The following is an 18,013-nucleotide window of genomic DNA, read 5'->3' as shown; positions in this document are numbered from 1 at the left end:
TTGTATCCCACTAATCTCATTGTTGCAGTGTTTTGAAGTTGTGCTTCTAATACCCTTAAGTTTGCACTGTGGTTTAAGAACTTGGTGAACCAGTTCCATGAAAGGGGGCTCCTTCTTTGTCCGTGTACCAGTGTTTTTGTGTTTCACGCCATTGGATGAATTCCTCTCTTTGAGCTGGCGTTCACATTTGTACAATTACGTCCTTGGCTGTATCTATGGGTTTTCAAAGTCAAGCGAAGATACATTTAATTTCTAGAGCAACTGCTTCAAATATTCATTTTTCATTCTATAAGAGATATAATCTGATGCTTAATTTGGTCCATCTCATTAGAAAACTCCTTTGGATAATCTTGTGCTGGCTTGCACAGCTCTTATCCCCATCAATGTTTTTGTGCTTTGAAATCTTATGTTTTGGAAAGGAAGGTAGCCGACTGGACCTAAAAATGTGAAAATGTTTATCCACATGGTCAATCTTCTGCTTTTAAGGCCTCAGTACCAGTATTATAGTTACCAGATGATATTAATATCCAGTGAACTTATAGATCCCAGAAAGGGGAAATAATATGCCTCACCCACAATTACTATTCCGTTTTCTGAATGTTCCCCATGTTACAAACCATTTTCTGCTCACAAATTCCAGCTGCTCGGAGCAAATAGAATTTCTATCTGGAAAAGCAAATGGTGATATTGGGTTTGGATTACCAGATTAAGTAATAAGTAAGCTGATGCCACTTACAATAAGGCCTGTTTTCGTGTGAAGTGATTTGACGCTGAAAACCATGTGGCAGCATTACTCTCAAGTACATGTATTGAGAGCCTATCACAAGCCCACGTTTCTTCACAACCGGTTCCTTGAAATGGCATGCGCTCTTTCCCAGATATGTGAAGTGGCATTCCTGCAAAGAAAAGGAAATCAGTGTGTGGGTTTGAGTGCCTGTGAGGAGTGGAGCACAGCACAGTACTGGTGGTTGTACTTTCCTTTAGGTCAACCCGGCGATGCCCAATTGGCTATTCTGACAGATTTGTGTGTGGGACGTTTTCGTTTAGCAGTTGTGGGCTGGTTTTATGGCCAGAAGGGCAAGTTTTTAGGTCTCGCCTGAGCCAGCACACATGCGATGCCCTTCAAGGCTTTTAGTAAGGGCTTTAAACTCTGAACACGCGCTTGTGCGTGTGCTTTTTTTCCTTCACCCGCTATTGGCCTTTGCATGCATCTTTCTAAGAAAGACAGCACGCAATTGGCCAAAGGCGGGTGCATGTCCCGCCTTCTCTCCTCCCTGGCCTAGGGAGCTCGGGAGCGAGCAGCGGCCCTGCACTGTGCCAGCTGCATTCCTGACATTCTTTGCAGCGCGCACCACTCGCAGGCTTGTTTACAGTTCATTTCCTTTTCCTCGTCATAATTAACAAATTATTTTCTCATCAATAGTCGCGATCCCGATTCCACAATGTAAACCAGATAAACGAGGTAACGGTGGAGGGAGGTCAGCTTCATTTTTTTTAAAAAAAAGCCCACAACACTTATCCAATTTCATTCCGGAGCGTCTGGCGGCATGGGGGGGGGGGGGGGGGGGGGGGGGGGGTGTGTCTTATCAGCGGCCCCACAGACGGTGGGCCGAGCACAGGGAGAAACGGGCAAGCACGGGGATAATCAGCTGGTACTTACCTGGCGGAGTAAATTTACAAAGAGCTGGCTCAGGCTCAAGGGGGTAAAAAGAGGCTGTTTGACAATCATGAGACGGTAACTCTCCTCTACCGCCGTAAAAACAATTACCTAGAAGCCCCCAAAACACAGCATTAATAAGCTAATCTTTAAATACAACTTCAACAAACATAGCTTCAGAGGTAGCGGAAATCTCTCTCCCGACTTGTTTCCACGTCAGTGCACAAATGCCTACATGGACAGGGGGAAAGGTAGAACAGGCCTTCCCTCCATGAAACGAAGGTAATCAGAGAGAAAGGCTAACATACACTGTGAGAGAAAAGGCAGCTACCTATTCAAATACTATCATATGAACCACTGAGAAGAGAAAATAAGAAATGTTATTCAGATCTCGTTAGAAATTATTTCAATCACAGCATTACCGTGTTCTATGGTACTTTACATTCTCGAATCTTCTAGTAAGTGGAACCTTCCTGGCTTTGCAAAGTGCTAATGAGCCACATTTGCTGAAGGGCACCCACATGATCAAATATCTATCTTAACTGACAACTCAGCATTTGACTGACTAGTAAATTTGGTGAACCGCTAGCCACTCCCAACGGATGCCCCATTAACAAGGTTGTATTACATGCAATCTTGAGTACTTAAGTGTGCCAAATACATTACTTTATTATTAATTTTCTCTACACACATTAGAACAGAATATAAAATAACCACACTCTGCTGGAAGAGGACTCTCTCACTGCCACTGGTTGCCATCACCGTAGAACACACAGAGGGAACACCTGTTAACAAACACTTTTAACTAGTGCTATGTGATGTCCTTGTGGTACGTTAAGGCAGTGCTTGGTGCACACCACCTTTTACCACAATATTATGATATCAAGTTTGCGGAGGTGGTAATGTGACAAAGTGAGTATTTTTTCCGTGGCATTGTGCTGTAGGTGTGATGTATTCTGTAGTTTTTTTGTGCTGCAATATTGCAATGTGATGAGTTGTCCTTTGGTTATGTTGTATTCTGTTTTTGTTGGGGTCAGTTACGTTTTAATTGTGCTATGCTGTATCTGAAAGACACGTTAGTGATAAATTCCTTACCTTAGAATATCCCCAGGCGTCAGACTGGACCCGGAAAGTTTTTTCGTCAGGAGTACCCCTGCGCGTCGGTTGGTGGGGCAGTGTGGCTCCGCGTCGGTCACTGGCGTCGTAAGCACCGAGATGACGTCACAGACTACTTAGGCGCCACCCATGCTCGCTGACCTCAGGTCTTTCTTTTTCTGCGCCAGATCCGGTTAGAGCACGTACCTTAGTCCCTTTTTGACTATCTTTTTGAGGCTTTTGTCTCCTGTAAGTCTACTGCCCGTAGGGATGCCTGGTTTTGAGTCTTGTAGGGCCTGCCGCCGCAATATGCCGGTGGCCGACCCCCACAACGCCTGTCTCTACTGCCTGGAGTGCGATCACGACTCTCAGTCCAGCATGGACTGTCTGGCCGTGGCCCCGAAGGCCTTGAGGGGGCGGGGCCGGAAGCGGCTTGAGGTCCGGTACTCTTCCCAGTGCCGTTCTCAGTCCAGGGGCCGCTCCAGAGAACGCTCGCGGGGCCACCATCATCGCTCCTCGGGCTCCAAGTCTTTACCCTCGGATTCCGTCGGTCCCCAGACCAAGGGGACAGGGGTTCTGCCCCAAGCGACTCCTTTGGAGCACGGGAGTCCCGCGGCCTACCCACCTTATCCGTGTCCGTCGGCGACTCCTGCACAGGTACAAGAATGTCTTGCTACCATAGACTGCCTGTTTAGGCCTCGGGCTCCCGCCGGTGCGCCCGTGGTCCCTTGTCAGGATCCTGTCAAGCAGCCGGTGGCGGCTCTGGCCCCGGCACCGCAGGATCCTGCGCCACAAGGTCCCACACTGCCGGCTCCGGCCCCTGCTCCGCCTCTGGCGCCGCAGTTGGTACCATTTGTTCCACCCTTGCCCCGGTTCCAGGAAAATTTTGTCCCTACCTGGGATCCTCATTGGGACACGGTGCTGATTCGGCCCAGTTCGGCGCCGTTTCCGACACCATTTGTTCCTTCCCCGGGTCCTGCCCCGCCGTCGCGGTCTGTACCACAAACAGCTGAGGTAGAGGTCAACTGGGAGGGGTCCGGGACCCTCTTGCTCGTCAGTGTGACTCTGAGCAGGACTGGGCGGACGACTTAGAGGAGGCCGGCGGCCTTGATGTCTCCTCTGACCCGGAGTTTGATTCTCTCCCGTCTACCGTGGAGGAGGGCGCCTCTTACACGGTGGTGCTCCGTCGGGCAGCTGAGGTCCTCAACCTTGATCTCCCTATGGTGGCCCTAACGGCGTCCACTTCGTCGGAGCCCTTCTGCCATTTAATGACGCCCTCACTGACGTCTTGCTGGGCACTTGGTCGCAGCCAGCCACAGAGGCCCCTGTGGATAAGAACGTGTCAAGGCGTCATCGCCCGGCGCCGGGTGACACTTCCTTTCTGAACACTCATCCTACGCCCGAGAGCCTGGTAATCCAAGATTCGATGTCCCAGAGTGCCTTTCCCACGAGAACCAAACTCAGCGTGGGCGTGGAGGCCGCCATGGCTTCACAGGGATCCAGCGTGCGCCACCTCCGCTCCCACAGCATCCGCCTCAGTCTTCCTAGTCCGAGCTTTGGGGTGCACCCCATGCCAGTGGGCGTCCGGATTCAACATCACCTCCCCACTGGCGTTCTATCACTTCTGACAAGTGGGTGCGGCCACTCGTCCGGAGGGGTTACTCCCTCCCCTTTGAGTCTGCCCCCCAGCCGTGCCACCTCAGTTCCACCGCATGTCGGGGATCACTTTGCACTTCTGCAAGAGGAAGTCATGGCCCTCTTGGTATCGTTGGACTTGAAGGACGCATATTTTCACATCCCTGTCTTGCCGGCCCACAGGCGTTACCTGCGGTTCATGGTAGGCCAATATCATTTTCAGTTTGCCGTGCTCCCCTTCGGCCTTACCAGCGCTGCTCGGATGTTCACAAAAGTGATGGCGGTGGTCGCAGCGCACCTGCGCAGGTCAGGGGTGTCAGTCTTCCTCAACCTCGACGACTGGTTGTTGAAATCAGGTGCCATACCGTCAATGCACCACTTGTGGATCACTACAATGAAGCAGGGCACAATGAGAATGACGTCAAATGGACTGTTTTGAAAGTCGTCAAACCACCACCAAGAGGCGGCAACCTGACTCAGATGCTCAACAGAGAGGAGCTGAGGATTATGATTCAATTTAACACTATCCGCGATGGTCTAAATCGCGCTGAGGACTGGACAACATTATTATGAATGGTCTAATTTGAAAATTCTGAACTTTCAAAATCTCAATGGACTGGAGATTATGTATTTATGAATGAGAAAATGAGTTTGCCTTACTGGCTACTAATTCTTTAAATATGAAAATTAATGAATTGTATCTAATGTAAATATCTCATGTTTAAACTTTTAATCACTCTATCACTGCGCCGATAACTATAGTCACTTTTGCACAATTTCACGCTCACAACCCTCGCTGCAGCATATCCCAATGATCATTACCCCACTCCAAGATGGCGCCCATGTGCGTCTAGTCCTTTCTCCATTTTTTATGTTGCACGCTTATCAAGCGTCTTGACCATCTGGCCCCAGTGACTGCGACTCGGCAGAGCACCCAGGGATCACAGACACTACGGAGGCACTGCCTCCCACTGGTAAGCAGATTGAGCGATTGGCGATTAACGCTATGCTGGCCCCCCGCATTCTTATACTAAAACTGAGTTTTTATTGCAGACTCGTTTTGAGTATTACCGGACCTAACAGGCCAATCCCCTCCGCAAGGTAAGCTCGCCTTCCCCCTTTTTTAAAAAAAAACGGCTGTCTTAGTTGCAAATCCCCTGACTGATAGCAGCCCCTGTAAATATTTATCCCATAGAAAATTCTGCCCTAACGGAAATGAGGTGGACATAACGGAACGACCTGTACCAAACAGGTAATAGCCCTTGCTACTGCACGTGATCTTTGAATCTAATGCAAATGAACCCGCAGCGCACATAAATTGCTTATAATTTGTCATCCCCCACCATTCAGGCGAATATCAAAACGAGGACCCATTTATTAAAATTCCCTGAAACCCCCCGACCCATATGGGTAAGTGGTCCCTCTAAGAGGTGTTGAATGTGTGAGCACGAATATGCATGATACAAAAGCGGACATGAGTGCACCCAAATGCTGAATAAATGCGGACGCTGAGTGGAATTGGCTTAGTAATATTTATGTAATTCTAAATAATTTTGTTAATCAAAGTGAAGTATTATCTCTCGCACACACATGTCACGCACCTCACCACTTGTATGACTCAAGGCTATAGACACGGACTGCAACAATCACGTGTTCCAAGGCTAATGATACCACTTGCATGGATTTAACGAACACGATAAGTCGGTTCCGATTACAATGCATTGTCAGTTTTTTCAGAGTACAATTAAGTGGGTTCATGCATATTTATTTCTTATTTATTTTCTTTCTTTCTTTCTTTTGTTTCCCAACCTTTCTCCTTATTCCTTGTTCCTATTAGGCGGTTGTGTGGTTAACTTTTTATACCAGGCAAGCAAATGTATGTATTGTTAGTCCTGATGATGGTCCCGCAACATTGAGCATATGGGATCGAAACGTCGACTTGTTTTAAGTGTTTTCACAGCCCTACTATTATGTCTGATTTACGCTGTGTCTAGCACTTTTATTGGCACTACTTTCAATGTCTACTGAATTATAAGTGGCCAATCATGCTCCTTCTTGCCTAAAAAACTCCCCTTGTTTGTTCCTGAAAACGGTACAGGATTGTGCCCTTCCACACCCCAGTATTTGTTTCATTGTAAAAAATAAACTACCCTGTCCGGCTGGACAGTGGCCAATATAGTTCCCATTGTGGACTATTGTTTATCTGATTTTGAATTTATATACTCTTGGGGACCACTGTTGTTTTTAGACTATAGCTACCCACGGTCCCCGGATAACCGATTGGGTTCCCTTGTTGTTGCATACAGACTATCGCCCCAGGCAGTTGTCACCCACCTTCAGACTACGGCCGACCGTCTGCATTTGCTGGGGTTCTCCATCAACATGCCGAAGTCGCACCTGAGTCCCTCTCAGGAGCTCCCCTTCATCGTATCGGTTCTGGATTTGACGCTGTTTTGGGTTTATCCTCCCGAGCAGCGAGTCCCGGATATTCAGGCTATGATTCCGATCTTTCAGCCTCTATCCCGGGTTTCAGTCAGGATGACCCTCCGGCTCCTGGGCCTGATGGCCTCCTGCATCCTGCTAGTGCAACATGCCAGATGGCATATGCGGGCTCTGTAGTGGGACCTGAAGTTCCAGTGGGCGCAGCATCAGGGCAACCTGTCTGATCACGTCCAGATCTTGGAGGGCACTGCACGACAATTGCAGTGGTGGCTCACGAATCGCGATTGGGTCAATGGCAGATCCCTCTCCCTTCTCCAACCGGTGCACACAGTGGTGACAGATGTGTCCTTCCTGGGATGGGGAGGCCACTTGGGAGAGGTGGAGATCAGAGGCCTCTGGTCTCCGGCGGAATCCCGGCTCCATATCAACCTTGTGGAGCTTCGGGCGATCCAACTTGCATTGAAGGCATTCCTTCCCTCAGTCCGGGGAAGTGTAATGCAGGTGTTCATGGACAACACCAGCGCCATGTGGTATTGCAACAAACGGGGCGGGGTGGGGTCGTGGACCCTATGTCAGGAGTCTCTGCACCTCTGGACATTGTTGGAACATCAAGGCATCACCTTGGTGGTTTAAACACCTGGCAGGTTCTCTGAACACCAAGGTGGATGAACTCAGCTGTCGGTGCTTGATGGATCACGAATGACGTTTGAAATGGGACGTGGCGCAAGGTCTCTATCAGCAGTGGGGAGAGCCTTGGTTAGATCTATTCGCCAACGAAGAGAATGCGCAATATCATCAGTTCTGCGCATTGGAATTTCCAAGGCGGCACTCGCTCAGCGACGCTTTTCGTCACAAGTGGAGTTGTGGTCTATTGTACGCCTTTTCTCCTATACCACTTCTGCCCAGAGTGCTGAAGAAGATTTGGCGTGACCAGGCCCAAGTCAGTCTTGTGGCCCCGGATTGGGCACTAAGATACTGGTATCCCGAGCTACTCAACATAGCGATCGATCCCCCGATCTGACTGCCTCTTCGGGAGAATCTTCTGTCGCAGCAGCAGGGGACGGTCCTCCACCCGAACCTGTCCAGCCTCCACCTCCATACGTGGAGATTGAGCGGCGACAGTTGACGGCTTTCGATCTTCCTCCCGAATTCTGTGATGTTATTCTGGCAGCCAGGTATCCCTCCACTAAAACAGTATACTCCTGCAGGTAGAAAAAAAGTTTGTGGCATGGCGCACAGCTAAGTCTGTGGATCCCCTTTCTGCCCTCTTTCTGAAGTCCACTATCAAAGGTTATCTTTCGGCCATCTCCTCCTTTCTACGGCTTCCAGATCAGCCTTCTCTTTTTAAGTCTCCGGTTGTTAACCGTTTCCTGAAAGGCATTACGCACACGCTTCCTCCCGTGCCATTCATTATGCCTCAATGGGACTTAAACCTTGTCTTAACATATCTGATGTGCGCTCCCTACGAGCCCCTTCATAACTGTCCTTTGCGTTAACTCACTCTCAAGGCGGCTTTCCTGGTAGCTATCACCTCTGCCAGAAGAGTGAATAAGCTCCAGGCTCTTTCTTCCAAACCTCCTTTCCTTTCTATTCATCCGGACAATGTTGTTTTAAGGACCCGTCCTTCTTCCTTGCCAAAGGTTGACACGCTCTTCCACATCGGGCAGACCATCACTTTGCCCACCTTCTTTCCTCCATGCGCATCCTTTAAAAGAGGAAGAGAGGCTCCACTGTCTGGACCCAAAACGTGCGCTCTCGTTCTATCTGAAGCGCACACAACAGTTCCGGGTGGATGCCCAGCTCATTGTTGGCTACATAGGCACTAAAAAAGGTCAGGCCATGCACAAACGGACCATCTTTCGGTGGGTTGTTCTGTGCATCAAAGCATGTTACTCATAGGCTAAGAAGTAGCCTCCTGTGGGGCTGCGTGCCCATTCTACCAAGGCAACGGCAGCCACTGCTGCCTTGGGATGCGGCGTTCCTTTGCAGGACATTTGTCAGGCAGCTACGTGGGCTTCGCTGCATATGTTTACCAAGCATTACTGCCTTGACAGTCAAGTCCGGAGAGACAGCTTCTTTGGCCGTTCTATTCTCCGTGACTTTCTGGTGTAATCCTGTTCGCAGACCCACCTCCGGGGTTGGTACTGCTGGGGTATCTATTCTAAGGTAAGGAATCTATCACTAACGTGTCTCTTTCAGTTGCATAAGTTACTACTTGTGTAACGATATATCTGTAAGAGACATTAGTTAGTGATAGATTTCTTACTGCCCCACCCATCCTCCCCGTTGTGTGAACTGATTTCTAGGGTTAAGGTCATCCCTTTCAGGGTCGTAGTTTCATGGCACCAATGGTCCGTTTCTTGCATGGCTCTGCATTCCTGGCGCGGAAAGTTGTGTACAGAACTGACGTCGGCGCGCATGGGTGGCGCCTAAGTAGTCTCCGTGAGGTCATCTCGGCGCGTACAACGCCAATGACGGACGCGGAGCCGCACAACGCCAACTACCGACACGTAGGGGTACTGCTGATGAAAAAAAATTCCAGATCCAGTCTGACGCCTGGGGATATTCTACGGTAAGGAATCTATCACTAACTAATGTCTCTTACAGATATATTGTTACACAAGTAGAAACGTGTGCTTTTGGTATGTTATGGTATCGGCATGTTACTGTACTGTGTTCAGTTGTTCACTTGAGATATGCCAACAAAAGATGCAACATTTCCAATCAAAAGCAGCAGTACATTTGTCTGTCATTCAACTATTTACCACAGGCTAAGTTGGTACAATACTGCTCAAGCCCTTCAACCTACTGTAACCCAGTTTATATGATATGACCCCAACTAGTTTCACTTCCTACTCTTCACAACATCTACCCACTTCCACATAACTCTCTTCCTTCATCTACTTCTCCCCTCTCTATGTGCCCCCCCTCCAGTCGACCTTCCTCTGCTTGCTGTCATGTTGCCCTGCAACCAACCTTCCCTCCTTTGTACTTGTTGCCCTCCCACCGTCCCTCTGGTGTCCATGTTGCCCCACCACCTGCTCTCCTTCCATTGTCCATGTTTCCCTTGACACCTGCCCTCCCTTCATTGTTTGTGTTGCCCTTACTACCAGCCCTAACTCTGCTGCTCACCATAGTAAAAATAAAAACAAGCACTGGCATAGCCAATAGGTCTCGCCTTTATGACCATATAAGTGTTTAACCATGCAGCAGTTGATGTTGTTGCACCAAGGATATTGTGCTGGATAACTAAACACTTATAAGGTCCCAAAGGCGAGACCTATTGGCTATGCCAATGCCCGTTACTGTTAATGTTCAACATTATTTCACATTTTTAGCTATCTGCTTCGCTAGTTGGGGCTACTTTTATGTTGGTGCCTGGGTCTATTTTGCTACTTTCCATTCCGACAGTGGCAGAGCTTAACCTTGTATGCTCTGGGAACTTATTTCCAGGTAAAGTATGTGGTCTAGTCTAGTCTAGTCTAGTTTATCAAGAACGTTGTTGTATATCTCAAAAGTTGTCAAGGGAGAAGGATGGAGGGCTGCTTTTTGAGATAACATTATTTATGATTGCTTTTGCATTCTTTATTCTGACAATCCTTGTTTCCCTTTCAAATAGGTCTCTGTTGCATTAAGAAGCATGTCATATTTAGAGATTGATCAGACCTATTCAGTGAACCTCGACTGTCTTATTGATGATGCTTTCCTGCCTAAGTCTTATGAGGTAATCCTGTTTAACAGCATTATAAAATATTGTATAATAAATAAAAGCAGTTGGTGTTTATTGAATTTCACAATGTGCCTCATAATTGTTTTTTTATTTTATTTTTTATTGTTCTTAGCACAGCCAAACTGCAAACAGAGTCACAAATTAATATACATCACATTAATCATCAAATAAGAGTGTCCAAATTTTTAGCTTCCAAGAGAAAAACTGATGTCATAATAGTCCCGAAAAGCGCTCCAAATTTGAATACCAGGTCTCTTTTTCCTTGATCCTTTAATTGAAAATAAACTCCACTCCAAATTATATAAGCTCAGCATTTTAGCACGCCATTGATGAAAATCCGGTGGTTTTTCCTGTAGCCATTCCGTGGCTATACATAGACGTGCAACAGTCATCGCAAAAAATATAAAGTGTCAATATTGAAAAAGTGTTTCCATGTTATTATCTTTTTGGATTTTACCTAACAGCATCATTGCTGGAGAGATAACAACCGTTGTTTTATTCACCAAAGAAATACATTTTTCCAAATGCTAAATAAATCCCTTCAGCCTAACACAGCTGTAGAAAATGTGTGCCTCATAATTGTTAGAGTGTAAAATTAATATTTAGGGTCAGTTTCACAAAGTATATTAATGTATGCAATTACGTCATATTCCTGATATGTTTATTATACTCATTGTTTGTTGAAACTCATTGTTTTTGCAAAATGAACCCATTTCTTTCAGACTGTACCTTGCCAGACCGTTTAGGCTGGAGTGTCTTTAGAATTGTCACTATTGGAACAGGACCAAGACTGGTTTGCATATGGCTGGTTCCGTTCGGAGGTGGCATAGTGGGCAAAAAAATGATGAAATGAAGCGGTCCTACAATTCTCGCTAGAGGACTACATCAGAGGAGAAGAAAGGGCAACTTAGAGGGCAGAGACTACGTCAAATATGTATACAGTCAAAGGGATAGTGTAGACTGATTAAAATTTAGCAGGTGTATTCGCTCTTAAATGAAGTCAGTCCATGGTTACGAAAAGGTTTAAAATTTGTATTCTGATTAAAATCATTTTAGTGTATATCCTTCTTGAAAAATAAAATCTGACCGCCCCCTCCTCCAATGTGGCGCACAGGCTTGGGGCTTTTTCAAGGCTGCATGTGTTTTACATGTAACCAACTCTGTGAGAGATTTTTTTTAAATAATTAAATAAACTAAAATACACAATAAATGTATCAAATTGAATCAAAACAACAAGAAAAGACATACAAAAAATAAATGAACACAAAAGAAAACCAGCAAATTAACATTCTGGTTATGGTGTCATCTTCATATATGTGCTAATAATTGGTGAGATGTACACTGCAAGCTGTGCCACAGTAGCCATATGCCCTCAGTGTAAGTGTAAAATAGAGAAAATTCATTGACTTGTAGTAGTGCTCAAATTAGATTGTTATTGGTGGAAAATGGTGCCTGTGTTTGTGTGCATAATGCTGACACATGTGAGAGGCAGGCTCAGAGGTAAGTAGTGTTCCAATGACCTTTAGTTTTTAAACCAAACCCTACCATAAAACAGCTATTGCGATGTGTATGTGATTAATTCATACCTAAGGGAGTTTCAGTAAATCTTCATGGAGAAGTTGATGGCTAGTCATGAGGGGTAATACTGCTGTTGGTTTCAGGCACGTCTGGGTTTAGGGCATGAATCCTTCCATCACATGTATGTTGAGCGAGTGCTGCTAAAAAATCACAAGGTAAAGAGAAAAATTGCAAAGTTGGATGCTATGTTTAATTAGAGAAGGCGAGGAGGAAGAATAAAAGAAATATAAGGCGGCTGAGGTGGCAACATACTTATCCTACCTTTTTTCATAATTACATCTGTGAATCAGCAATATTCTATTGCTGGGAGTCGAGGCCCGTGTGGCCCACTTCCTTATTTAAAAAAATGCCCCTGGCCCACCCACAGGCTGATAATTAACGAAGCGTGTGAGCCCATGCTATGTTTTTTTTAACATTTTCAGCGGGATCCGCATATCCAACCAACATATATAAAAACAATGCTCTTTTGGCCCTGCGGGGCTTCTACCCCCCCCCCCCCCCCCCTTAATTTTTTTTAACCTGAAGCTATGTCCCAAGAATGCTGACAATTCTTCCCGGTTTGAAGTATTGTCAGCCAATCAGATTTCAGTACGAGATCGGGAGGGGTCGAGGATCCTCTCCACCCCAATCAATCAATCAGTCAGTCAATCAGGAGTTTATAGAGCACGGCTACTCACTTGTGAGGGTCTCAAGGCGCAGGGGGGTGGTTGAGCTGCTAATACGTCTGGACATGGAGGTTCAGTCGAAGAACCAGGTCTTTAGAATCTTCCTGAATTGGATCAACGATAGGAATTTCCTGAGCTAGAGGGGCATGGTGTTCCAGGTCTTGGCAGCGAGGCAGGAAAAGGATCTTCCTCCAGTTTTGGTCTTGTTAATCAGTAGGACTGTGGCCAGGGCAAGTTGGGCAAAGCAAAGTTGTCTGGCGGGTATGTGAAAAGAGAGGCTGTGGTACAGATATGCTGGTCCTGCGACATGAAGAGCTTTGTAGGCATGTGTGAGGGGCTTGAAGGTGATTCTTTTGTTGACTGGGACGTCTCGTGATTAGGGTGCGGTGGGAAACTGTTAAAAGCGACAGAGAGGTCCAGTAGGATGAAGGCTGCAGTTTTTCCCTGGTCAAGGATGGATTTACACCAGATCACGAAAAGACTCTTCCTTGAACCAACATCTATATTTCTGCCAAATTTGGTGTGATTCCATTAAGCAGTTCAGACTGTTGCTGTGTGTAACGGTCCTATCGAAATTAACATGGGAAAAACATGTTTTTTGGTTCCCATCCCCACCTTTTGTTGCTCCCACTGGACTTATCACCCTGAAAATTCCATCCATGCTCAACAAGAATCACCTGGGCACTTTTTGGGAACATTTCGTGAAGATTCGTCAATCAACACCAAATATATAGGCAAGTCCAAAACCGCTTTTCGTATGGAAACTTCATCCAAACTATAACTACCTATTGGCGACTGCCAGTAGGTGGTGTGTGTATATATATATATGATTCCTTGTGTAGCTCTGTTCACGGACAGGGCGCTGCTTGCAGCTGTGCGTGAACTCGCGGCCGAGCAAAGCCGCCAATATTGCAAAGTCGTCTCCCTCACGAGAAACAGAACAGATCGCACTCCGATATCGTGCAAAGTTTAAAGTGATTTATTATCCAAATACTCCATCGAATTGAAAACACACCAACGCGTTTCGAACTCAGCCGAGTTCTTGATCACGGTAACACCCACAACACCCACAGGATTATTTAAACAGTGCTACATTGCTGACATCATTTCCTGTTTTCTTGTGTTGGGGCATTATGGTAATAGTAGTGCATTGAACAAACATTCTTTAAATTAAAGTTTTTTTGTGCAAGAATAAAGAAAAGATTAATTAAGACACAACTGACTGGTGTCAAATTGGAATTCGGGAGCCTCAATTGCAATATTATATAAGTTTGTTTTAAGGTTATCTTAGATTTTTTAAGTCTCATACTTGCATCTTATCGGCATTTTCTTCCTATTTCAATCTGTTGTTAATATAAGCCTCCAGTGGCTGACTCTCAGATAATACATCAATTGTCTCGACCCTGTCTTCATTGATTTGGAGCACCATACCATATTAACCTTCACAATTTTAACCTTCTATGTTTTGCGTTAGTTCCAATCGGCTCTCCTTGAACCAACTATAAACATAAATGTTTCGAAAAAATTATAATAATAATAATAAAAAATGTGAAATTAATATATAAACAAATAGCTCGTAGATTTTAAGAGGCTGAACTTTGCAAGTCTTGACTCTCTGCTGTAACATAAGACTCACTATAATGTGTATCCTTACTGATTTCCCATATCTACAATACTTACAAATGGATGTACATTTCTTCAGTCTGGTTCAAACCAAAGGGGGTAAGTGATCGGAAACTTAATATGTGACGGGATTCTAATTGTCTCAATGTTCTTTCTCTATCTCCGCCTCGAATTTTTTTTTCGCCATGTCAATCCCATAGAAGCATAGGTTTTTCCAATTACTCTCATGGTGACTCTCCATATGCTTGGCAAAAGCATTGCTTCTATCATTGTGTATGTTAGCTCTGACGTGTTCGAGGATGTGTTTTTTTAGTTCACATTTAGTGCTGCCAATATATTTTAAATGGCAGGGGCATTCGATCACGTAGACAACAAATTGACTTTTGCAAGTAATCAGATTATGTATGTTGAATATTTTTCCATTGGCCATCATTGCATTTTCAGGTTTTTTTCACAATTTGACAGACCTTGCAATTGTAGCATTTTTTAAAATCTTTACTCTGTAGCCACGTTTTTTTCTCTTCCTTTTGAAAGTGACTATCGGTTAAACGATCTGCTAAATTTGGTGCTCGCCGATATGTCACTTGTGGGGCATTGCCAATAAGTGTTCCAATGGTTGAATCTAACTTTAAAATCTTCCAATTTTTTCTCAAGATTTGTCTGATTTGATTTGATTCTTTGGAGTAGGTAGTGATGAATCTTATTGGATCATTGTCTGTTGTTTTGCTGGGATTCACATGTATTGGTTGTAAAAGCTCATTCCTATTTTTTTGATTTGCTTTTTCCCAACCATTCATGATGTGTGTTTTGCAATATCCTCTCCTTTCAAATATTTTGGCAGTGGACTCACTTTGTTTCAACCATTGGTCTTCCTCGGAGCAGATTCTCTGTAATCTCAAAAATTCTCCATACGGTATGTTTTGGAAAAGGCATTGCTGATGAAAACTATTTGCGTGCAGCGTTGCATTGGTTGCCCACTTTTTCTATGTAATGTTGTCTTCAATTGGTTTCACACAATGTAGATCTCAGTTTCCAAAAACGTTACTTGTTTTTCATACATGAATGTGTAATTTGCTGGTGTTTTATTCAATATTTCAAAATATGCCTCGAACTCCTTCTCCGAACCATCCCAAATCAATAGGAGGTCGTCGATGAAACGTATCCACAGTATTGTTTTATTCAGAAATTCGTCATTCTCTGCTTGCCATGCCCATTTCTGCTCCCACCAGCCCATGGTGAGGCAGGCGAAACTCTGACTAAAAGAAAATCCCATTGCAGTTCCTCTTTTTTGAGAAAACAATTCATCTCCAAAGTGGAAAATGTTTTGTTTCAGACATATTCTGATCATTTCCTCCAGCATTCTGTTATGTTCGGTGTAGTGAATATTCCTATCTTGTAGGAAGAAATTGCAAGCTGTTATTCCAATCTCGTGGTCAATATTCGTATATAATGATACGACATCCATTGTTATTAATTTGTATGTAGGTAACCATGGTATTCCATTTAGATGTCTCAACATATGAGTAGTGTCCTTGATGTAGGAACTCAATTTTGAAATTAAAGGTAACAGAATAAAATCAATGTAGTTTGCCATGGGTTAAAACAGAGAACCATTTGCCGACACAGTTGGGCGTCCCGGGGGTCTTGTGCGATTTTTATGTACTTTGGGTAAAAAATGTGTGGTAGCTGTCACCGGATGTTCCACAGTCAAATATTTCCATTCGTCAAAGTCAATCAGACCTGAATCTAGCCATTTTTTCAACTTTATATCCACTTCTGTTTTCATTCTTGCAGTAGGATTGGATGTCAAACTCTCATAATAAGTTGTATCATTTAGTTGTTCATGGGCCATATCAATATAATCTTGTTTATCCCAGATGAGGATGTTGGCCCCCTTATCTGCCATTTTGTATTTCAAATTTATTGTCTTGGCTTAGGGTTATTAGGGCCTCTCGTTCTTCCACTTTTAGGTTGTCCAAATATCTTTGTTTTTTCACTTTATAAAGATCTTGAATAACTGCTTCATTAAAAATGTCTATTTTGTTGCCTGGTTGTATTTGTGAATAAAAGCGTGATTTAGCTTTATCTGTTCCGGTTCTGTTGTTACACCTGAATTTGCAAGCGTCAAGTAGCTGTCTGAGTCTTTTGCCTGGAGAGATGAGCTTGGTGTTGCTTTTTTTTATCCAAAGTTTTTTGTTTCTAATTTCATTTTCTTTATCTTTAAACATTTTCGCCAATTTTTTCTTCCTAGTATATTTATAAAGATCGATCCTTGTTTGTGCTATGTCCATGTGTATACTGGGACAAAAAGTTAGGCCTTTTTTCAATAGTGAGTTCTCTGCTTCTGTGATTGGTCTGCATGATAAGCTTATGACTGTTAATTCCTGTGTGTCCTCTAGAATGTTTTCTTTAATCTCATGTTTCTCGTGAGGGAGACGACTTTGCTATATATATATATATATATTCAATGAAAAAACCATTGGTTTTAGGCCATATATAGTTAGGAATTAGCATTTACAAAACCTTATTTTACTCGCATAAAACCATTGAAATTCCATATATAGTTAGAAGCGCTAACTATATATCGCGCACCCGCAATCCACTGCTGATGATGTCACATATTACATCATTCATGACATGGTCAGTGACATCACTGATGACATCACTGATGACATCTCAAATGACATCACTGATGACATCACTGATGACAACATCCAGTGATTGTATGTGTCTGTAAAGTTTAAATATGTTTTACATATTGAAGAATGAGTGGATGTATAAGTGTCTGGATGAAGAATTTAGTAGGTGCATGACTGACTGTATGAAAGAGTGATTAAATGTGTCTCACTGAGTGCATGGGTTAGTGACTAAACTGTCTTAATTTGTGCATCAGTATGTTTGTTGTTGTGTAAGCTGCTGCATGTGTTGATCAGTAGCTATAAGAGTGGCCATATGGGTTATTGATTGGTTGCCCAAGTATTTGAATGGGAGGCTGAGTGTGTGTGTGTGGGTGGCTGGGAGGTGCGTGACTCTGTGCATAGATGTGTAAGCAGTTGATTCACTAGGAGTATGAGTTCAAGAGTGCATGTGGAAACAGCTATATGGGCGGTTGACTGTGCATGGGTGTGTTGGTGAGTGAATGGATTTCTCATTGCTACATGTGCAAGTAAGTACGTATGTAAAACACAATACATGTGAGAGTTGACATATATAAATAACTGAACATAAGAGCCAGTGAATGTGTGAGTGGCTGTATCGATCACTGTGAGCTTGTATCAGGGATTATATAAGAGAGTAAATATGTGTTATTATATGTTTGAATAAGTAAGATGTGTATAACTGTATAGTTGAGGAAATGGAGGTGTGATTGATTCTTTGCATGACTGACTAGGTGTGTGAGTAACTCCATGGATGAGTGACAGTCTGTGAGTGTCTGTTTATACTGAGTGTATGTAAGGTTATATTAGAGTCTGAAGAGGTTCATTGTATTATCACATGAGTGATGTGATCAGTGATGACAAATGAGATGTCATCAGTGATGTCATTTGAGTTGTCATCAGTGATGTCATCAGTGATGTCATTTGAGAT

The 18,013-nt window shown here is 44.2% G+C and overlaps 1 protein-coding gene across 2 annotated transcripts in view; it reads left to right on the top strand.

Annotated features, from left to right (window-relative positions):
- The window catches only part of LOC147722941 (uncharacterized), a 796,795-nt gene that overhangs the window by 553,871 nt on the left and 224,911 nt on the right, over positions 1-18,013 (top strand). For both annotated transcript variants that reach the window (XM_086965340.1, XM_086965341.1), the window contains exon 11: positions 10,449-10,553. In XM_086965340.1, coding sequence (XP_086821466.1) covers positions 10,449-10,553 — 105 coding nt within the window. The remainder of the gene's footprint in view (positions 1-10,448; positions 10,554-18,013) is intronic.

This window comes from Lissotriton vulgaris, chromosome 4_1 (assembly GCF_964263255.1).
Source record: "Lissotriton vulgaris chromosome 4_1, aLisVul1.2, whole genome shotgun sequence".
In the NCBI taxonomy this organism is placed as follows: domain Eukaryota; kingdom Metazoa; phylum Chordata; class Amphibia; order Caudata; family Salamandridae; genus Lissotriton; species Lissotriton vulgaris.
The sequence above is the reverse complement of the archived record's forward strand: the minus strand, read 5'-3'. Positions and strand labels throughout refer to the sequence as shown.